At 42.9% G+C, this 23,655-nt stretch overlaps 1 protein-coding gene across 1 annotated transcript in view; it reads right to left on the bottom strand.

Annotated features, from left to right (window-relative positions):
• Positions 1–22,948, bottom strand: part of LOC137431653 (protein mono-ADP-ribosyltransferase PARP14) — a 114,749-nt gene extending 91,801 nt beyond the window's left edge. The window contains exons 1-6 of the mRNA XM_078782294.1: positions 22,666–22,948; positions 15,183–15,292; positions 13,581–13,686; positions 12,842–13,003; positions 12,442–12,690; positions 5,057–5,287 (exon numbers count right to left, since the gene is read on the bottom strand). Of these exons, the coding sequence (XP_078638420.1) occupies positions 5,057–5,287; positions 12,442–12,690; positions 12,842–13,003; positions 13,581–13,686; positions 15,183–15,292; positions 22,666–22,840 (1,033 nt within the window). The 5' untranslated portion in view covers positions 22,841–22,948. The remainder of the gene's footprint in view (positions 1–5,056; positions 5,288–12,441; positions 12,691–12,841; positions 13,004–13,580; positions 13,687–15,182; positions 15,293–22,665) is intronic.
• Between the last annotated feature and the right edge of the window lie 707 nt (positions 22,949–23,655).

Genomic DNA, 23,655 nt, shown 5'->3' with positions numbered 1-23,655 from the left:
CTTGAGAGCAGACTGCAAGATGCTGAAAGAAGTCTCTAAGAACCCCAGAATGTCATCACGGGATTTACAGGTAGCTCTTGCCACTGTTCATGTCAAAGTGCATGAGTTGACCATTTGAAAAAGGCTGCACAAATTTGATCTCCATGGGAGGTGTGCCAGGAGGAAACCTTTGTTGTCCAGAAAGAACATCAGGGCATGACTAAAGTTTGCCAATGAACACCTCGGCAAAGACCAGCACTTCTGGAACAATGTGCTCTGGACAGATGAGTCAAAGGTAGAGCAATTTGGCCACAGTACCAGAAGACATGTTTGGTGAAAACCAAAGACAGCATTTGACCACAAGAACCTGATACCAAGTGTAAAGCATGGTGGTGGAAATATTATGGTTTGGGGCAGCTTTGTTGCATCAGGGCCTGGGCAGCTCACCATCATAGAATCCACGATGAATTCTTCATTATACCAGAGGGTGCTTGAGGATAATGTGAGGCCATCTGTCGGATGTTGAAGCTCAACCGAAGGTGGACCTTGCAACATGACAATGACCCTAAACATACCAGTAAATCCACCAAGGAATGGCTGAAAAAAAAGAAATGGAGGGTTCTGGAATGGCCAAGTCAAAGCCCGCATCTAAATCCCATCGAGATGTTGTGGGGGGATTTGAAACGAGCTGTGCATGCAATTGTGCATGCTGTGCAACAATGTTTTTTGTTGAATAAATTATTGCAAAGTCAATCTTTCATTGTTTTTTGTTCAATTAGATCACCTTTATCTCTTGATACTGTTTAAATGAAGATCAAATATTGATATGTCCACATATGTTAAAAAGGTTAAAAAAAACATTTCATGGGGTGTACTTACTTTTTCTACATGCGAAATTTGCATTTATGTTTATTTAAATTATACAATGGACTACAAAATGTAATTGTTTCATGATATTTGTTATATTATATCACCTTTATCTGTCAATATTGTTGAAATGAAGATCAAATAGCTGTATGTTGAAATATGTTGAAAAAGTCAAAGCTTTACATGGGGTGTACTTACCTTTTCACGTGACTGTATATATATATACAGTGCATTCAGAAAGTATTCAGACCCCTTCACTTTTTTCACATTTTGTAATGTTGCAGCCTCATGCTGAAATCGTTTAAATTCATTTTTTCCCTCATCAATCTACACTCAATACCCCATAATGAGAGAGAGAAAACAGGATTTTAGAAAGTTTTGCAAATTTATTAAAAAGAAAAAACTGAAATATCACTGACAAGAGTATTCATACCCTTTGCTATGACACTTGAAATTTAGCTCAGATGCCTCCCATTTCTCTTGATCACCTGAGATGTTTCGACACATCGATTGGAGTCCACCTGTGGTAAATTCAATTGATTGGACATGATTTGGAAAGGCACACACTTGTCTATATATTATATAAGGTCACACAGCTGACAATGCATATCACAGCAAAAACCAAGCCATGAAGTCGAAGGAACTGCCTGCAGAGCTCAGAGGCAGGATTGTGTCGAGGCACGGATTTGGGGAAGCCTACAAAAAAAATTCTGCTGCATTGAAGGTTCCCAAGAGCACAGTGGGCTCCATAATTCTTAAATGGAAGAAGTTTGGAACAACCAGGACTCTTCCTAGAGCTGGCCGCCCGGCCCAACTGAGCAATGGGGGGAGAAGGGCCTTGGTAAGAGAGGTGACCAAGAACCCGATGGTCACTCTGGCTGAGCTCCAGAGATCCTGTGTAGAGATGGGACAAACTTCCAGAAGGACAACCATCACTGCAACACTCCACCGATATGGGCTTTATGGCAGAGTGGCCAGACGGAACCCTCTCCTCAGTGAAAGACACATTAAAGCACACAGATTTGTTTCTCACAGTTGGAGAGTCCTTTAGGTGCTTTTTTGCAAACTCCAAGCGGGCTCTCCATAAAGACTGTCTCCACAACCATCCCATCTACTTTCTCAACAATCCTCTCCAAGAAGTTGTGTCACTCAAGCTCTTGGGTCTCACAATCTGCCATGATTTGTCCTGAGAAAAACACATTTCCAAGCTGGCCTCCAAAGCCAGTCGCCAACTGGGAATTCTCCGTCGTGCGAAGTCCTTCCTTGGCACACCTGAGCTCCTCACCATATACAAGGCTTTCATCCACAGCTCAATGGAATACTGCTCTCCCCTCTGGTCTGGTACTCCTGCCTCACACCTAGCTCGGCTTCATGCTGCTGAAACCAAAGCTTACAGAATCATTGGAATCTCCCGCGATGAAGCTAACTCTGAAGGCCTTTCACTCACTCACCGCAGGCAGGTTGGTGGTCTTCACATCTTCTACCGACTCTTATCTGACCTAGCCCACCCTAACCCCCCCCCCCCCCCCCCCAGCCCTGTCTGTGCTTTGTCCCCCAAATACTCCTACAGGTCGCACAAGATGTGCCTGCAACCCTCTTGTGGTGAAACTGCCAAAATCAAGACTCTCTGCTCACCTTCACTCTTGCATTCCTCTTTTTTCCCACCTCTGGAACAAACTCCCTCACTCTCTTCAATCCCACTCATCCCTCCAGGTCTTTAAAACAGCTGTTCACCACTATCTCTTAGCTTCCTCCATCCAAAACCTGGATCTTTTCTACCCTTGTTATTTCATCCCAGATCCACTTTTTTGAAATACCGACTTCTTTCCTGGAATTCCTAGCAGTGTCCATGTGTTTTCTACCTATCCCACACCCCCTTCCCATGCCTCCTCCCCCCAAGCCCTCTCCCTTCCACAGATCTCCCGGCATCCCTGTTCTCTACTGTTGTACTTGTGTGCTTCCCTCTCTCTCCCCATCTTGTCTCCTGCTCCCTTTATTTCATCTTATGTGTACGTTTGTTTTTTTGTCATTAATGTGTTAGCTCTGTGTTAGCTCTGACACGAGCCTCGATCTTGTATACAAAAAAAAAAAGAAAAAGTGTGCCATCCCTTGAATGAACCTTTACCTGGGCGTCCCGTCTGCCAGCATTCGTTGGCGAATGTTGAAGATCCCACGGTGTTATTCGGAAAATAGTACGGGAGCTCAGATCTGCTGCCGAGCCCACTGGGAAAGCTTAGAGCTCTTTAATATGACCCCCAAGGAAATTCCTGACTATTCCAGTGCCTGTGGGGCACTAGTATTGACCTTTGGCCCCGGTTTGCCACAAACCCCAACTACGCCACTGACTGTGCATGTCATTTTACAAACAGAAAATGCCTGAATACTTGAACTTCCCATCTTTTCTTATTCAGCATGTCACCTCAAATACCTGAAAATTATTTATTGCAAGTGTAAAAGGTGCATTTTGTACAATTGGCAAGTTAGACTCACGAGAAGCAAGATAATGTGACGCACAGGAGAGCAACAATGGTCATGGGAGTGCTGAACATTACCACTTGGCCAAGTACATTTTTCCTGGATGAAGCTTAAACTGGGATGTGGAATCCAATAAAAATATAAATTCACCTTCAGGTCTCAAAAATGACCGACATTGGTTTGTCCCTTTAGTACCAAATTTAGTGTCACTTTTGAGCAGTATAGTGTGGTTTTCATCTCCACTCAAGATTATACCGTATGCACACTACATACAATCGAGGGATCTCAAAATGCTACCATCAAATAAAACAAATAAAAGTGTAGAAATTAGTTATGATGGTATAATTGGTATATCATGTAAATATCTGTCCAATGACGTAACACATCCTTAGGGGATGCCATGCTGGCATTATTTTTGTATACTGGGTCGAGGCTCATGTAAAAGCTAACACATAAAACATATAATAAAGGGAGCGGGAGTCAAGAGGGGAATAGAGAGGGAAGCAAAACAACAGTAGAGAACAGGGACATTGGGAGATCTGTGGAAGACAGAAGGCATGGGATGGGATACACGGGATATAAACAAGATGGACACCACAGGGACTTTTAGGAAAGAAAACGGAATTTGAAGGAGGTGGATTTGGGGTGGATTAACAGAGGTAGAAAAGATCAAGGTTTTGGATGGAGGAAGCTAAGAGATAGTGGTGAACAGCTGTTTTAAAGACCTGGAGGGAGGAGTGGGATTGAAGAGAGTGAGGGAGTTTGTTGCAGAGGTGGGAGAAAAGAGGAATGAAGGAGTGAAGGTGAGCAGAGAGTCTTGATTTTGGCAGTTTCACCAGAAGAGGGTTGCAGGCAGATCTTGTGTGTCCTGCAGGAATATTTGGGGGACAGAGCACAGAGAGAGCAGGGTGATTTACGCCAGAGGGGAGTCGGTAGAAGACAGAAAGACCGCTGACCTGCCTGCGGTGAGTGAGTGAAAGGCCCTCGGAATCAGCTTCATCACGGGAGATTCCAATGATTCTAAAAGCTTTCGTTTCTACAGCGTGAAGCCGAGCTCGGTGTGAGGCAGGAGCACCAGTCCAGACGGGAGAGCAGTACTTCATCAAGCTGCAGATGAAAACCTTGTATGTGGTGAGTAGCTCTGTTGTGCCAAGAAAGGACTTCACGCGATGGTGGATACCAAGTCAGCGACTGGCTTGGGAGGCCAGCTTGGAAATGTGGTTTTCCCAGGAAAGATCATGGCAGATATTGAGACCCAAAAGCTTGAGCGACAGAACTTCTTCGAGAGGATTGTTGAGAAAGTAGATGGGAGGGTTGTCCAGTCGGTCTTTACGGAGAGATGGAACTGAGTGTGAGATTTGTCAGGATTGAAAGACATGTTCCACTTGTTTGACGAGGCTGTGATTTTGTCCAGGTCTGCAGAAAGTGAAGAGGCTGCTGCCTGCCGATCTGAGGGTTGAGATATGGAGCAGCAGAGAGTGGAGTCATCAGCAAAGAGATAGACAGGATTTTCCAGAGAGTCGGAGAGTTTATAGTTGTTTTTGCTATTTCTAATGGAATCCTCGGCCAATTAATTTAATATATAGCAAGCAGTTTCTAGAACATGTAACTCTAACTATACATACATACATACATACATTTTATGGATTCATTACGTTCATTAAAAAAAATGAACTTAACAACCTTCTCCTACTCAAAATAGTCCACTCATACTGTATGCTGCTCCCAACCTTACCTGCTGCACTTTTAAAGGAGATATAGGCAGAGTTACTTCTTTTGTCCATGGAAATATCCTTAATTTCACCACCATGTTTTTTGTTTTCAAAGTACAGCTTCAGAAGGGATGATGGTGTGTCCATCGTGAGTCCTTCCACACACACTGTTCTCGTCACAGGCAGTGGAGTAACCAGAATGGTGTTTCCCTCCAGAGCTTTGTTACTACTGTTCTTCTGAAACGTCATCCAATCTGGTCAAAAACACAGAATTAAACGTAATATTGTACAACAAAATATGAAAGCAACCAAGCACTTTAGCAATACCTGGAAACTATCGTCTTAGAGCATGTTGAGCAAAAAAAACAAAAAAACATTTTGTGTGACCAGAAGAATATTCAACAAAACTCACATTTACTTTATTTTCATTTTACATGAGAAAGTAGGAGTGTGGCATAAGGTGTGGAAGGAGGTGAGCATGCAATATGTTCCCTTACAAGGAATTTCAATGCAAGATCAGGCCAGTCGGCCCAGCAAAGCTTGCACAATGGTTGCCAACATATGATCGTCTGACCATGCTCTGTCCTATGAAATGCGGAGCATCAAGTAATAAAGCAGCACATCTCATTTTATCGTGTTTTTTAGCCGCGTCACAGACGCTGCTCATAGAGTGCCCTCTGCTGTTGTTCTTCTTCTTCTTCTTCTTCTTCTTCTTCTTGTTCTTGTTGTTCTTGCAGAGAAGACAAAACCTCAAAGCTCCACCCATTCTGGGAACCATAGCTCCACCCATTGTGGGGGAGGCTTCATATAAACAAATATCCACCATTTTATTAACTCGCATAGCTTTGAGGCCTGTTTTGTAGGCCCGTGGTGTCTTGCTCTCTCACACAGTTTTCTTTCAAATCAAATTCGATATATCATTTCATTTTTCACAGTCGCTAACATAGTTTGACTCGGTTGAAAAAAAACGGGAAGAAAATCCGATGAAAGTTGCCCTTCATAGAACGAAATGAATTCTCAAAGGCCTGTAACTTCAAGTCTATTGAGATTTTTTTTTTTTTTATCGCGGCATGGTCAGTCATACACCGCCCGAAATAAGAGACGGGAAAATGCCGAGATATATATATTTTGTTTAAATCGCGGCATGGTCAGTCATACACCGCCTGAAATAACAGACGGGAAAATGCCGAGATATATTAAAAATTCGTCCATTTGATGACAATCGTCACGGTGAAATATTTAATTTATACGTCGTCACAATAATGTGGAGGAGCATAGCTTCGTTCACGTGTCGCCACACACGGGAAATTGCCGAGATATATATATTTTTAAATCGCGGCATGGTCAGTCATACACCGCCTGAAATAACAGACGGGAAAATGCCGAGATATATTAAAAATTCGTCGCCACACACGGGAAATTGCCGAGATATATTTTCACTTTGCACAAAAATAACATCAAGTAATCGAATCAATAGGAATGTCCTGTGCCTATAACATCGACGTTATAGGCACAGCTGCATCTAGGCATTGTGTAACATCGACGCGGCTTTTGTTTTAATTAAAACTTTTGTACTTGTTTATGACTAGGACGAGGTCCAAACCACTAACCTCCCAATTTCAGAGCCGACACTCCAACCATTACACCACCGAGTCTGGTTGCTTCTAGTTTCATGTTTGGGGTGATTGTTACACTTATTTGTTCTTCCAAAATATTTGTGCTCTTCAGATCCATATTACTCAGTTAACTGTGTCGATGTGTGTGTGTGTGTCGATGTGTGTGTCGATGTGTGTGTGTGTGTGTGTGTGTGTGTGTGTGTGTGTGTGTGTGTGTGTGTGTGTGTGTGCACATTTCCTTGCATGATTTTTGTGAATGCTTTTGTAAACATTAAAAAGGTCTTTGGAAGCTAAAAGTAAATCGTCATTATACGGGTCATGTTTCCTGCTTTATTTCTCAGAGTATCAGTTGTTTCACAAAAACGGACAATAATTACATATAGCACAAAATATAATAATATTTTCCTGTCCGTTGCCGATGAAGACCGGCCTCAGACGAATAACCGAAACGAGCTTAAACTCCGAGGCATACTTGGCGGGATTGTCTTTGGCGTGCGCGGGAAGGCCCGAACCTTATCTAATTGGGAACACACACAGGGGTTATCCGAACCCACAAACGAAGAAACAAAACAAGACAAAAGGATAAAATTCAACAATAACCAATTTAATGAAAATAAATGCAGGTAACAATGAAAGCTGAGGTGAAAACTAAAATTCCTAATTTAGCCGTCTCCACTCACACTCGTATACAAATAAGGGGAAAAGAAAGTAACAATAAATGATGTTTCGTTTCAAGCTGGCCGGCACTTAGCTTTGTGTCCCCAAATGGCTGGTAAGGCTGGCTGGTCGTCGCCTCGAACCACCACGTGGGAAACGCACAAGATGGCGTGGAATCGCACCCATAGCCAGCAGCTGGCGTTAGGCAAGCAGGCAGGATCCTTCTTTGCTAACACGGCTCCGACGATCTCTCCAGCATACACAGACGAGCGCCCGTCATCCTCCCACGCAAAACAACCAAGCGATCGCCGCGATCAAGACCAGGACCAAAAGAGAAGACTGCGACCATCAACAATGAACTCCAGCACCAGACCAGAGCAAGATGGCGAGACGGCTTCTCCTGCCTCCAGCTTTCAAATGTTCCACACTGACATCACACTCTGTCCAATCACTGAGCTCTGTTCATCATTCCATGGCTTCTCCACCAATCACGAAAGCCGGGGCGCGGCCTCCCCGCCACAAGTCGTCGGGGGGCAGAGTCCATTCTCTGTTCGGGGATGTTCGGTTGACATCAAAGGCCGTGAGGCGGGGCTTGACTGGCACAATCGACAAATGTGCTGGGTGTTGGTTAGCCCTGGCAGCGTTGTGAGCAAATGGAGTAATTTGTTATGGTTGTTGTTTGGTGGGCTTTTTAATTGTAATAACGATGGAGGGAAGATCACAAGAGAGCAAATTACACACTGGGGAATTAATATTTAAGCCCTATAATAAATTATCACAAAGCCACGCCCCTCATGGCGACATACAAACACTCTTACCCAGACAGGCGGCCTACTTATGTGCATCAAGATGGCTTCGCGACATACGGAGCATTCTAATCGACACATTTTGAGCTTCCTTAAGGTATTTCATGCCTACCCCCCACAAACGTAACAATATAATAATATAATAATAATAATATAAATAATATAATATTATTGTGATAATATAAAATAATATTATATGAGCACAAAATCTGTGAAAGAATAAAGTTTGTCACCCTCAAACAAAAAAACTACAAGCAACATAGTTTTCACAAATGTTATTTGGTATTTGAGCAAGTTGAAAAACCCATTGATTGCAATTCAGATCATGACAATGCTTACGACAATGCAGAAGAAGAAGAAGAAAGAAAAGAAGAAGAAGAAAAAGGGGAGGGAAGAGGAAGAGAAAAAAGAAGGGACCAAGAAGAAGAAGAAGAAGCGGGAAAGAGGAGAAGAAGAAGAAAGGCTGCATCAAACGTTATGGAATCAGGAAGTGTACATTAAAACAATGTAGAATTTGTGAAGAGAGCTGGGAAGGTGGTAGCTCGGGAGGCGCACTTAGTGCCTACAGAAAGTTTTCACATCCCTTGATATTTTCACATTTTGTTGTGTTACAGCCTGAAGTAAAAATGGAATAAATTGAGATTTTTGTCAGTTGTCTACACCTAATACCCCATAACAAATTTTTTATTTTAAAGAAAGTTTCACAAAATAACGAAAAATGAAAAGCCAAAAAGTAATGAGTGAACAGGTATTCAACTCCTTTGCTACGACATTCCAAATTGAGCTCAGGTGCATCCAATTTAATTTGATCATCCTTAAGATGTCTCTCAAACTTGATTGGAGTCCACCTGTGGCCAACTAAATTGATTGGACATGCTTTAGAAAGAAACACACCTTTCTATATGAGGCCCCACAGTTGACAGTATATGTCAGAGCACAAATTCTACCATCAAGTCCAAGAAACTGTCCGTAGAACTCCGAGATAGAATTGTGAGGAGGAATAGATCTGGGGAAGGGTATAAAACAATTTCTAAAGTGTTGAAAGTTCCCAAGAGCACAGTGAGCTCCATCATTAGGAAATGGAAATAATATGGAACTACCCAGACTCTTCCTAGAGCTGGCCGTCCGACCAAATTGAGCAACCGGGCAAGAAGGACCTTGGTCAGGGAGGTGAACAAGAAGCCAATGACCACTCTGACAGAACTACAGAGTTCCTTGGCCAAGATGGGAGAGCCTGCCTGAAGAACCTCAGTCTCTGCAGCACTTCACAAATCAAGGCTTTATGGGAGAGTAGCCAGATGGAAGCTACTCCTGAGAAAAAAAGCACATGACAGCACACCTGGGAGTTCACAAAAAGGCATGTGAAAGACTCAGCACATGAGGTAAGAGATTATGTAGTCTGATGAAATGGAAATTGAAGTCTTTCGCATGAATCCAAAGTGCTATGTCTGGTGGAAATTAAACACAGCTCATCACCCATCCAACACCATCCTTGCCGTGAAGCATGGTGGTGGCAGAATCATGCTATGGGGATGCTTTTCAGTAGCAGGGACTTTAAGACTGGTAAGGATAAAGAGAACAATGAATGGAGCCAAATACAGGCAAATCCATGAGGAGAATTTTCTTCAGTGCAAAAGACCCTACACTGCAGTGAAGATTTACGTTCCAACAGGACAATGACCCCAAGCATACAGCCAAAGCAACACTGGAATGGCTACACAACAAGAGCATGAAAGGCCTTGAGTGGCCCAGTCAAAGTGCAAACCTGAATCCCATTGAGAATCTGTGGAAAGACTTGAAGATTACTGCTCACCGACGCTCCCCATCCAACTCAACAGAGCTTGAGCAGGAACAATGGGAGAAACTCCCCAAATCCAGATGTGCAAAGCTGATACAGACATACCCAATAAGACTTGAAGCAGTTATCACAACGAAAGGTGCTTCTACTAATTATTGACTCAGTGGGTTGAATACTTATGTAAATTATATATTTCTTTATTTCATTTTTAATTATTTTGTTAAAATTTCTAAAATATATATTGTTGCGGATCTCCGACGTCGGCCATCCCCTTATCAAGGGGGGGGGGGGGTTAATCCTCTTGTCCTTTATCTAGCCGACGTGATCCCGAAGTTATCACGTTCCTTCCGGTCAGTGTTAAATAGGGTTGTTGGTCGAATTAGTCCTATTACCTAAGTACTAACACCGACCGTGAAGCAAGGAAATAACTCCCGCCCGAACCACGGCGTTAGTGGACACGCCGAGCGAAGCGAGCCGCGATTCAGGCCATTAACAATGACTAGACCCGATTATAGCGGTTCCTAATCGTGCCACGTTTACCCAATGGAGAAAAGACTAGGACGATCGGATTTAGGAAGAAACCAGGAAGAACAAGGCAATTTATTCACAATGTACAAAGAAGAGGAAAAGAAAGAAAGAATGTACAATGAAGAGGAAGAAAAAGGACACAGGGCAGCCTTAGACAGTCTTACTTATCCCTTGGACTCGGGCCCATTCGCTCTCAGACTCGGTCTCAGACTCACGCGGGGATGTAGAAGGGAGGGTGGAAGGTCCGGCGATGGCGTCCACAGCTCGTCCCGGTCCTTGACTCGTTCCGTGCAGCAGATCGAAACCCGGCAGGCAGCTCTCCGCGTAGCGTAGGCGCGAGCGGACAATTATTGTGATGGGGAAAGGTCGGTAGGCTGGCAGTTATTGCACGCTTAGCCACGTACGTAATAATTGTACCGGCGCCTTTACACGCGCTCCCGGTATCGCTGGGTAATACGCCACTTCCCCACTGATGTTACCACAGCCAAGCCAAGCCCCAGTTCCTTGCCACCGCCGTACACACGCGGATCCTTGGATAGTCCGTCAATACCACGTAGGTTCTTCAGTACTCAACTCAACTCTCGAGCGCCTCTCCCTTCCCGCTCGTAACTGAAGGTCCTCTTGATATAACGAGTGCAGTTGCGTCAGTCCTGTGTAAGGGCTTTGCGTGCGCGGTTTTATAAGACAAGCCAGCGAACGCTCTGGAAACCCCAACCACCCCCCGTCAGGCGATCTCACCTTAGCCCTGATTGGTTGGTGCGGTCTTACCGGCTCCGCCTTGATGGCTGCTTGACGCGGCTGCACCTCCACCCTTGCGCTCCGTCCCGTCCCCCACCCCCCCCCCCCCTTTTCGGGCCTCACCTCGTGGCTTTTGGGCTGGGTTGAGCGAGCCCAAGGGCAGCGAAGGCTGCTGGCCAAGGAGCGTAACAAACTGGGAGGGGCGATGGGGTACAGACTGAACAGCGCTTAATGGCGTCGCTCGGAAGGGAGGCTGCCAAAATGAACGAACGGGGGGCCTACTCTTATTTGTTTGACACAACGCAGATGCAACTACTGGACATGGCCTTATCTAAACACATACTAAGAAATAACTACCATCCTAAGGTGACCTACGTGTTGCATGTGGCCTATTTATGGGGTGCAACCTTTAACCTTTAATGATGTTACTTGTGCTGGGTTCTCAAAACCGCAACAATATCCACTTTGACATTATAGGGTATTATGTGTCAATCAGTGACAAAAATCACAATTTAATCCATTTTAAATTCAAGCTGTAACACAACAAAAAGTGAAAAAAGTCAAGGGGTGTGAATACTTTCTGAAGGCACTGTATATACTAGCTGAAGTACTCGGTATTGCTCGGGGAAGAAATTGTAATACACTCTGACCACCACCAGGTGGCGGCGCTACACGGTACACATTTACATAGAGAGAATGTATGCCCCCCCCTCGGCCCCCTACACCTCTGTGTGAGGCCATGGCCACATAGCCTCTATTCCATCCGCCCCCCTCCCCCTCACACACACAAAGTTGTATTTGTACCCTGAGTTTGGAGTTTGTAACTTAAAATATGTGGCCATAAATAGAACGCATACAAACAGAGAGAGGGAGAGAGAGACATACTTTTGCCTTTTATATGTAGATATATCAAAGCAGTGGAGGTACCCATGTTGAAAACAGCACTTTACGAATGCATCAACAAAGTCCATCAGCAAAGATGCCCAGGAGGAAAATAAAAAAGTAGAACGGCATTAATTTTCCTTTGTTTAAGATTAATTTGGCGAACTAAGCAGATAGCTTGGAGGCGTATGATCAATATTCATCAAGTTGCATGAGAATTGTTACATTTTAAGAAACATCATTTTTAACGCAAGATAAACAACAGTCTCTGAAATGTTACAAAGTTCATGAATGATCCTTTACCCTCCTCCTTTTTCCTCAAGTGATCCTAACCTACTGTTATCAACAAAGAGTTAAATGACGATGGGAAACATTGAACTCACCTATGGGTTCACTAAAAGTCACGACTGCAGCATTGGTTTCGTGCAAGTACTCAATCGTAAAGTTTGTGTTTGGTACACCGGCGCAGTTCTCAATGTACATCTGAATTAAATGCAGACTTGTATCTTCACCAAAGCCTTGAATCCTTATCCGTTGGGCATCCAGCTCATGCACAGCGTCATCCCAAAGATAAACTTCCACCGTCTCGTCAGCCACGGAATGATGCTGTATCCCCAATATTTTCACAACATCTGAATAAATAATCAGGGTGATCATTGCTATTGATATCTCATTTAATGTTATACACTAATCGTATATTTAATGTGTTGACATCAATTTAAAAGAATACGGAAAAACTTTGAAAAGCCATGAGCATGGCAATCGAGCAATTATTTTCCTTACCTTCATCCTTTTGACACGAAAACATGTTCCTGTTTCTGGACAGTGCAAAGAGTGTGACCTCATAGTCTAAAAGGTTCTCAAAATACATGCTGAGACACTCTTCATCGACTTCGGTCTCATGCGTGATGATAATTCTCCTCTCTGCAGATTTTGCTTCTGACTCTGGACATTTACACAAGGATAATGGGATTAAAAAACACTCCATAAACTGCTTGGGGAATATTACTTCCTGTACTTCCACAGCACATGTTCAGAAAAAAATATTTAGATTCATCAAAGTTTCATATTCTACGAAGGGTAATAGAAAAAGAAGAAAGAACCGCATTTAGAGGCCATTTTTCCCCACAGAGGGGTGGTTGGCCTTTTTTGGGCACCGTGGTCCCATTTTTGAAGCAATGTTTGTTTTACGGCCGGATGCCCTTCCTGCCACCAACCCTGTTAGTTGCCTCTTGCGACACACAGGGAATTACCAGTGAACTGGTACTCAATTTGCCGACCTCGGAAGGACGACAGGCTGAGTCAACCCCCCTGGCGTTAATTCAGCGATAAATCGGGATTCGAATCCAGGATCCTAGGATCCCAAGCCGGCACCCTGACCGCTAAGCCAACACCAGACTTACTAGAAAGGGGCAATAAAACAACGTAACGTTATTGGTATTAAGGAATTGTCAAATCATGTCATAAACTATGCTATTATTATTATTATTATTATTATTATTATTATTATTATTATTATTACCGGTGTCAGTTTTCATTTCCGGTTCATTGCTCGTCAAGCTTGGTCCAATTCTCGTACTTTCTGGTTTAATGCCCGAAATTTCAGACTCTTCATTGGTAATGTTTGGCTGTGAAAGAAAAGAAGAGACAACATGCAATGTTTAAATAACTTCTCAACAATCTTTGTTACTTTCTGATTTTGAAACAATCACTATATCCATTGGCCTTTTTCATAGTTTTTAACAAACATTGGTACAGTAGCTCCAGTGTCACCACAAGTAGTCAAGGATGGTGGGACCTGCCACTATCACTTCATTATTTTTCAACTGGGTCGACTAGACTTGAGCTAACCTGGTCATTTGGACATTTTAGGGCAGGTGTTTTCAAATTGTGTGTCTCCCTCCCTCCACGAATTTTGCCTACTCCCCACTCCCGTATCTTCTCGTTGCAAAACAAATGCCCACATAACAATCATATCATACTGTATATAAATGGACAAATATCTGTTTCGAATTTTCGATGGACTGCAGTCACAAATAACAGAGTATATAGAAGTGCTGAGTTCAGCTCGATGGACCATTTTGTAGTCATAGATACAACAGGTTTGCGTCTTTCACGAGATAATATTGTCCAGACAGAGGAAAGCCAAGCTCTGTGACCAACCAAACCGGAGAGAACTCCAAAGTGGGGAATGTAGAGCTGTTCGGAGAGAAAAAGAAACCTTTCTCAGAAAATAAGCTGAGCTAGCTCAACAGGCTGCGATGACTGAAAACAACAAATTACATTTAGCATTGTAAAGAAGCTCCAGCCAAAGCATTTCCGCCCTGCCTTGCTCTTACCCAATCGAAGGCGCAACTGGCTCCCTCCTCACCACGGCGCATCACAGATCATGAAATGGCAGGAGTACAGTGCCAATCTTCTTTATTTTCCACTGGATTCCCTCAATAAAGACTACCTGTGGTTTATTTTAGAAGCTGCCGGTGTATCTCAAAATATTGTCAAACTTATCCGGCCACTCTACCTGAATAATGAAAGCAGTGTCCGAGTTAGAAGTTAATTATCAGATCGTTTTGAATTCAACGTAGGTGTCTGGCAAGACGTGCTTGCACCAACCTTGTTCCTTCAATCTATTGACTGTATAATGGGAGATACACTCTGAAATGGAGGTAGGATCTGTGGAGTCAACCATGGAAATAGAGGCTGCCCACACACAAGGTGGGAGGATACCTTCACAACGCTACTGCACCACCTGGGTCTGACATGTGACGAGATTGTCAGAACGTCGTTGTACAGGAGTGCTTGGAGATCTCCTGTGTCTACAGCTATGTTGCGCCAGTGACATGCGTGATAGCCGTCGGAGTGGCACGATGTGCAAGTAAACATCTTAAACTAGTGAAGGCATGAATGTTTCTGCATACAGCTTATGGACGAAAACAATGAAAAATTTAATCATAATCAGATCCAGTAATACATCTTTGCAGCTTCACTGCAATTTTTGTTCGGCAGAGAGACCGCAGGTATATTCTTTCCATTCATTTATTAATTTCTGCAATTTCGTTTGGACGTTTTTTTTTTTAATGTGCCATGGTTCAGATTATGCATAAAGATACAGGATATAAATTACCTCAATAACAGTTTCAACTGATGGATCTTCTTCCTTTGTGACTACGAGCTGCACCAGCCTTCCTTCAAGACGTACTTCATGCTTCCCTCGATGAAAAACACGATCCCTTTCTGTACAAAAAGGTTTTTTTTAAACCATGATGTTGTATCATAGGGGAATTATGGAGGGGGTGTGGGTGGAGTGGGTCGTTATCAAGAACATCGGCTCACATCACCAATTTAGTGTTTCACCAACAGTCATCAAGCAGGACAACCAACTAAAACGATCTTTGCATTTGGAATGCACCTGTGCAAAAGTAAATTAATCAATGACGTTTCATTTGCACCTGGTAAGCAAATTATAGATTATATTTAGTGCCCACGTACATGAAACATATGCAGTGTTATTACCACTGCTTCCAAGGGTCTATCTATTAAAACAAATCCACTGTGATGCTTGTTGCATCCACTGCCAAATGAAACATATTTATAGAAAGAAAGACGCACAGGAACAAATTGGAAAAGAATCAGATCGAGGAATTCTGAATTTTTAAAATAAATAAATAAATAAAATCGCTTGTTTACAAACCTAAAAAGACAAAACTACAAATGGATCAAACAAACCAAGGAAAAACTAACAAAACCAACAAATTTTTCCAAACCAACAAATGGACCAAACAAATGTGATGGACCAAACTCACGAAGGCAAAACATTGCTGGTTTCCAAGTAAATCACAGGGAAATTGATGATGTTGCATTCACTGTCTAACAGCACACTATTTCATTGTTTTCTTTAATACAAAGTCGAATCTCATGGAAACGGTAAAACACAGAATGGACCAAAACATAACAGAACAAGAAGAAAATAGTTGAAAGGGGAGAAACACCTCCAGGCTACAGCAAGGTAGAGGGACCAGCGGAGTCAGTACACGTGAAGCCATAATGGGTACCCGGAAGAAATAGATCAAAGGGAGGGGGTGAGGACACAGGAAGTGAAGAAACTCAATAGAAGGTAAAACACAGCTCAAACAGGTAGGGAAAAACTGGATGTGAAACAGAAATGGAAGAAAAAAGAAAGTCAGATGAGGGAGAGAGGGAATGCACAATAACCTGGAAAGGAACGGCTAATAAGGGCAGAAAATATCACGAGTGTGGAAGGGGAATGACCTGAGGTGGTGGTGAACAGCCATATTGAAGCCCTAAAGGTAACATTGGATTTAACAAACTGAAGGAGTTGGTTCCACAGCCAAGAAAAAAGTGGACTAAATGATTGGAGGCAAGCAATGAACTTGGATATTTGGAGGTTCACCTGAAGTGGGTTACTAGCAGATGGTGTGCACCCTTCACAACCCCAAGAGGAACAGATCAAGAAAAGGGCACAGGATGGAAAACCAGAAGGATGTGGAAGAATACATAGTAGCTACCGACCAGTCTGCGACACATGAACACACGAAATTAAATGAAATGAAAGTGGGGGAAACCCAATATAAGCCTTTCTACTCGATGGTCCTCAGGACCGATATGTCTTAGATTTTTCCATTTCGGATCAGGGGGCCTCCCAGAGAATCAAGGCGTTCCCAGGTGATATGGGGAAGGGGTTCCCTCAAATCAGCAGGGGTCTGAACTACAACCTCAATGAATGACTGTCAGCCCACTCGGGCTATTTATTTAATAGTTGCAATATATTTCTTTATTTCAAAATTTGCATAATCATTTTGGCATGAAGCAAGAATACAGGGTGGAACCACATCACCCAATTTAACTATCTCATAACAAATGCTACAAAGTAATAAAATTGGGTGGAAAGAAAGTTCAAACTTCCAAGACAGAATCATAGGGTCAGTAATTTCAGAAATATCTATATAATAATAGCGTAAGGACTTGACTTTGTTATCCCTTTTACGCCGCACCCAGTGACCCGATGCCCACGGCACTAATGGATTTACGATCTAGGAACCGCGCTCTTTGTTTATCACGTTCAGCCAGATTCGAAAAATCTGAATTAGCCGACGTTGGGGCCCAAAAGCATCCGATTAACTGCCGATACGACGCCATCTTATTGGCGTCTGCTGGGTGAAGGCGAAGCAAGCCGTCCGCTGATTGGACAGTCGAAGGCGACAGCAAGCCGTCCACTGAGTGGACAATCCTGAGCATGCATTTGTGCCGGTGTCGTCGATCGCGGTGTACGCTAACCTCATCAGGTGGGTTTACCATAATTTCTTCCAACCGTGCTCTTTGTTTATCACGTACAGCCATACTCGAAAAATCTGAATTAGTCGACTTTGGGGCCCAAAAGCATCCGATTAACTGCCGATACGACGCCATCGTATTGGCGTCTGCTGGGTGAAGGCGAAGCAAGCCGTCCGCTGATTGGACAGGCGAAGGCGACAGCAAGCCGTCCACTGAGTGGACAATCCAGAGCATGCCTTTGTGCCGGTGTCGTCGATCGCAAACTGGGTATCTATTTGCCTGCTCCTGTCTTCTCCCACGGCCAGTTATATGTGGCATGTTCAAGAGCACGGTCGTTCAAAGATGTGTATATCAAGGTTGATAATACGAGTATGCAAGGAGTCGTCAGAGGCTTGACTATTACCCCAAACATTGTTTATCCAGAAGTTTTAAAATAATTTCAACCTCTGATACTGCATTCATTGTATTATATTCCTACTGCTCTGCCTTGACATTGACGCTTACCAATGCGCCAGTATGGGGCCAATTCCAGTCGATTTACTAATCCGTTCATTTTTTTAAAGTCTATGGTTCTACTGCTGTTCCTTTCCATTGACACATACCACTGCGCCAGTGTGGCCAGAGTGGTGCTATGCCGATTCCTATTACGAATCCATTCATTTTTCAAAAGTATATCGTAGCGTTGTCATTTAAGTAGATTGCAATAAATACGTTGTTCATATACGCACTCTTCATTCTCATCTTTCTTCCTAACTCTTACTCGGACAAGCAAATCCCCTATGCCATCCATAATGGTACACTCTATCCATACACCACATCCTCCCTTCCGTGGATGTTCCACGGGTTTCGGCTAGTCCATAATATTGCTCATGATGAAAAAGATAATTTTACATAAAGTTTTAATTCCTTATTGCAAATAGTAAGCAAGCACTTTTCCTTCTTCTCTTCTACCAGATATCAAGATGGACGTGTATTTTTTCAAATGTCGAATATGCAAAAAGCAAAGAATGACTGCTGTCTGCTGGTAAAGTTTGCATTATTGGAAAAAATATTGGAAAAAGTAAGATTAGAGGAGACGGTCTTCATATTGATCTTGAAGGACAACTTAATCTTGATTGAATGAATGAATGAATTGATTCCGATCTTGTATTAACTGTCATAAGGATTGTGTATCAATGTTGCACATCAACCGACGCTTGAAACATCATGGTCGACGTGGTGCAAGAACCTCCTCCTGCTGAGAACAAGATGATCTCTGTCCACCAACAGCTTTGATATTCTACAACATTGCATAATCCACGGTGAGGTATGTTTAGCAGAAAAAGATGCTCGACATCTCGATCATTGGAGCAGAGTAGTTAAATGCAGAACAGCCAAACGTGGTTCCAACCAAAAAAAACTTTCAAAGAAACTTTTACCTGGATATTTGCGAAATATGAAAGGATTGAAGTTCGGCCCAGTGGTGCTATCGGTGACCCTCAAGCTGCTGATGCACAGTATCATGCTGACTGTAAATCAGTATTTATGGCTCCATGCTCTGTAAAAGCAGCAGCTGCAAGTCATAAGCAGGGTACGTGTGAAGATGCCTCGCTTCAGGCCTTCATCATGGAAATGAAGTCTGATAGTCCCCATATTTGGAACTCTGTCGACCTGTATCAGTCGTACACGAGGCACGACGGTAACAGCCTCTCCAGGTGAATCCTTGTGAAGCAAATATCTGATCACTTTTGTCAAGACCTGCTTATGTTGTCTGGAAAAGGCAAAGCCAGCATTTTTCCGTTCCATAACAGTGCATTCAAACGAGTAGCTTATGACAGTGATGAAGATTCTGCTATATTGAGTGTAACTGGATGGCCTCATTCAAACTGTCAGACAATTTTGATGCAAACATTTCAACACAAAGTTGGCACGTGAACAAGGACATTCTCAAAGTCTTTCAAGCAAAGCAGTGCACTCAGCGTTGATTGATATGGTACCTTCTGACCTTGATACAATGCTGACAGCAATGGTGGAAGCACAGCGTCTCACTCAAGAAACTGACAGACAAATCACTATAATCACTGTTGATCAGCAACTTAATGTTGTGTTGCAATGCATATCACATGGGTTTACCCCGACTTGATCTGTAGCTTTGTCCCTAGGCTAGGAGGCCTGCACACATTCATGAGCTTCATAGGTTCAGTTGGCACACTTATGGCAAACAGTGGAATGTAAACAGTGGAAAATGTAATAGAGGCTACAATGCTTTCTGGGAAAAACAAGAATGACCGCACTGTGGTCACAACCTATGAAATAATCCGGCAACGGGCCGATTGTGAAATGCCAATTTAAAGCATCTTAAGAGATGAACAGCCCGATCGGGAATCACACATTTAATGTGCTATTAAAAAATTAACTCGACACCTCTTATTGAAGTTACCCCCCACCCCCCACAGTTATATCAGAACGAGCTGATTCGTCACACAGTCACTAATTGTTTAATCCAAATATGGGGCTATTCAAAAATTACATAATGCTATTTTTACGGCGTAGCCCAACGGGCAAAGCCATCTAGAACAGCGTTTGTCCGTCTGTATGTATGTATGTATGTATGTATGTATGTATGTATGTCTGTATGTATGTCCCCTCAAACGTATACCAATCAGAGCTGAGGATCTGATCACATGACAGGATGCTGTGATTATGTCTTATGTCATTACGGCGGTGCGGCAGCTGACTCTCCACACACCGCCATTTTGATTTATATGCCGTTCATGCCGAACATATCGTCAAACCTGTCACATATCACAATCGCCATGCTCTACCTTTACGTTTTTAATTCAGTGTGAAACACAAACAAATCGATTGTTAAAATGACCATCAAATATCAAAAGCATCAGCGTTACGTCTCTTCCAACAATACGATACGTATAGGCCGAAGGCTTTATGCCTCACCTTCGGACTGCTTCGGACAAATTAAGCCCAGTTTTCTTAATACAGTAGTATATCGTTTCAGTAGTATCGTTTTCATAATAATAATAATAATATAGTAAATATAACCATAACACTTTAATTCCAATGTCATGAATACAAAGTTAATGGATTGAAGCGGTGTATGGTTCATGAATCAGTGATAAGCGGTGTACGGTACTAATATTAATGATGGCAGAAGTAAGGAATTCACCTCAGTTTTTTAATGGTAATATAATTTTTGAAATATAACATAAATATGAGTAAATCTAATCGTAATACTAATCCCTTCATAGTGATTGCAAACGTACTGAAAGTTCAAATATATCATGTTCTACATATTAAAGTATGGGCAGTTTTGTGTCCGTTATGTCATTACGTCAATTTTTTTTTTTTTTTTTTGTATGCTGAATCGAGGCTCGTGAAAGAGCTGACATTTACTTCACAAACAAATCAACCAGACAAACAAAATATATAAAAAGAGGGAGCGGAAGACAAGAGAAGGGGAAGCACACAAACACTTGAGAGCACACAACATTTAAGAGCAGGGAGATGTGTGGGAGGGAGAGGGCTTGGGGGGAGGAGGCGTGGGAAGGGGGGGGGGGGGGGTGTCTATGATGTAATTACAACGGCTGACTCCACCGACTGACATTTAAATTTACCAGGAGGCCTACACCCACTCACTAAGGGAGCTGCAGGAAGGGTCATTCCTCTTTGGGGTATATAGATTACAGTCGATCTATGGTCGGGTCTCAAGAACATTGGGTGTGTGTTCATTTACCAAGTTTCTTGTGGAGAGATCGCCAAGTGGTTAAAGCATTTGAGCAAGCACTCCATTCAAAACCCTTAAGGAACGGCTGGCTTCACAAGTGCTAGCTAGCTGCTTGGTAAATGAGCACACCACCAACCCTTGTGGGGTAGATAGATTACAGCAGATCTTCGCTCAGTTCTGTAAGTAAAACTTTCCTCGCGCATGTCGGGATTCCTCCAAATTTCTTTGTTTAATCTTATAAACAGCATCAACGACGGTTTAAAAAGCTAATCATGCGTGTTTGTGGTTTATAATATTTTACAAGCCCGGCTACGCTGCTGTTAAAGTTCTAGTCTTGTTTTTAGTAATCTGCGTAACATAACAATTATGTAATGTAACATAACGCTTGATTACCGTGCATTCTGTCAGGCTTGATTAAACCTTTTGATTATTCGATTTTTTTCGGGGTCCCTCATCGTCAATAACACTCGACCAAAACAAATCCAATGGACATCTGATGTAACAAACCCGGGTAGTTTATAATCAGCAGAGGCCTACAGGCCTAATGTGTTAGACAGTTAGAGCCACCAGAAAACAAAATGGCAGCCATAACATTTTGTCTTGTGCTTTTGGTGGGTGGAGTCAAGTGACAGATGTGCGTGTGGTCCAGCAGTTGTCCGACCAATGAGTGCATATTTAAACAAGAAAATAAAAATCGACCCCAACAACAACGCTCTTGTAGACCCGCAACTTGTCACAGGTAAAAAGAAAAAACACATCCGTTTGTGAAGCCGTGTGACTATGTCTCATAAGTATGTAGTTTGAACATCAGGTGCATCCTGACTACACGCATGTCTATTAATTACATACTATTGGAATGTAGCTTTTAAACCTTTGGACCCGTTACACTGACGAGACTCTAATAGACCTTTGACGACCCTGAAGACCCCTCAAAATCCTTTAAAACCATTAAGATCCTTGAGACCCTTCAAAACCTCAAAGACTCTAAAGATCCATTAAGACCTCTTTCTAAGACCCCAAAGACCCATAAGATCCTTAAGCCCCATTAAGACTTCAAAGACCCGCCAATACCCCGAAAACCCTTAAAGACCTTGAAAACCCTTAAGACCCCTAAACCCCCGAAGACCTCTAAAAACCTTTAGACCTCTTTTACCTTTAAGACCCCTTTTACCTTTAAAACCCTTTTGACACTATAGACACCTTTAGATCCTTTCACCCTATGGACGTTTTATATCCTTTAGACCCCAAGAATCTCCAGACCTTTACAACCTTTAAGTCCCCTTCCACCCTTCAGACATATGAGACAGATTGGACAAGTGACCATTTAGACCTTTAGACCACTTGAACCTTTTTACATGCTAGAAACACCACAGACCCTTTCGATCCCATTAGACACCAACTTACCCTGTACAGTTTAGACCTTTAGACCATGTAGAACGTTTTATGTGCACACCACGCAAACATCTGTCGTCTTCTTTCAAAACACAGGTGATATTTTTTCATTAAGTGGCATTTTGTTGTTTTTAACCACTCACATCCTGATTTTTAACAACAGTTACAATAACTTTTATTTGTAATAAAGATACTCGCTCACCGACTTCCTGTTGAAAATGTACGCGGAAACTCTTCTCGTTTCGAAATCGGACGACGCACTCTCCACCGCCAGACAACCGTGTCAACGAGAAGTACCTTTGGAGATGTTTGAGCGTCTCCTCGTTCACGTCCCCCTCGGACAAAGTGACGACAAGTTTGGGTGAATTCAGTGACATGATGGACTCCGCGCCACCGGCTCCGAACACACTTATGTGTCTCTCTACGCGCGGGGATTTCCCCCCGGAAGATGTCACTGACTTCGTTTTCGGGGAAACGCGTCACTTGTTCGACGTGACGTCGATAACTATGCGACTCCACAAATTTGCGTAACAACGTCACGAGATCACGCCGAGGGCACGTGCGGAACCTGTAATTACCTCATCACCTCACCTGGTGCACATATTGCTCCTTGATACTCCTCATCAAATGAAAGGCATTGCTTCAGGAATTCAAGGAAGTTCTGCACATATATCCTGACGGTCCTGACTATATGAAACATGCACAAACCATACAGGATCAAACATAATCTATATAATATGTGCAGTGTCTGTGTTGTCCTGTCTTGTCTTCTCACTGAACTACTCCCTCAAGCTTTTATGAAATCGTACCAAACTTCTGAAGTTTTTTTTTTTTTTTTTAAATCGCTTAATCGTGCCTAAGCCTTTTAAAATTAATGACAGTTATATACAAGCACACATTCGCATAAATAAATACAAAACAATCACCAGACATTTGAATACAAATAAATCAAACAATTCAGGAAGTGCATGAAGTTGGTAGTACGGCTTCTTCCTCTTCCTGATCAGCATTACACTTAACTCAGAAACGTGATGAACGCCACATTCACCCACCAGCATATATATGAACCTCCTTCCTCTCCTGCCTCCCCCCTCCATTTCCCACCGCTCCTCACCCCTCCCCTTCTCCCCTCTCCACTCCCACCCTCTCCCCTCCCCTTCCATCCTCCCCCCCCCCCACCCCTCTCCTACCC

The sequence above is a fragment of the Myxine glutinosa genome, chromosome 7 (assembly GCF_964187855.1).
Source record: "Myxine glutinosa chromosome 7, kmMyxGlut1.1, whole genome shotgun sequence".
Classification (NCBI taxonomy): Eukaryota; Metazoa; Chordata; class Myxini; order Myxiniformes; family Myxinidae; genus Myxine; species Myxine glutinosa.
The sequence above is the reverse complement of the archived record's forward strand: the minus strand, read 5'-3'. Positions and strand labels throughout refer to the sequence as shown.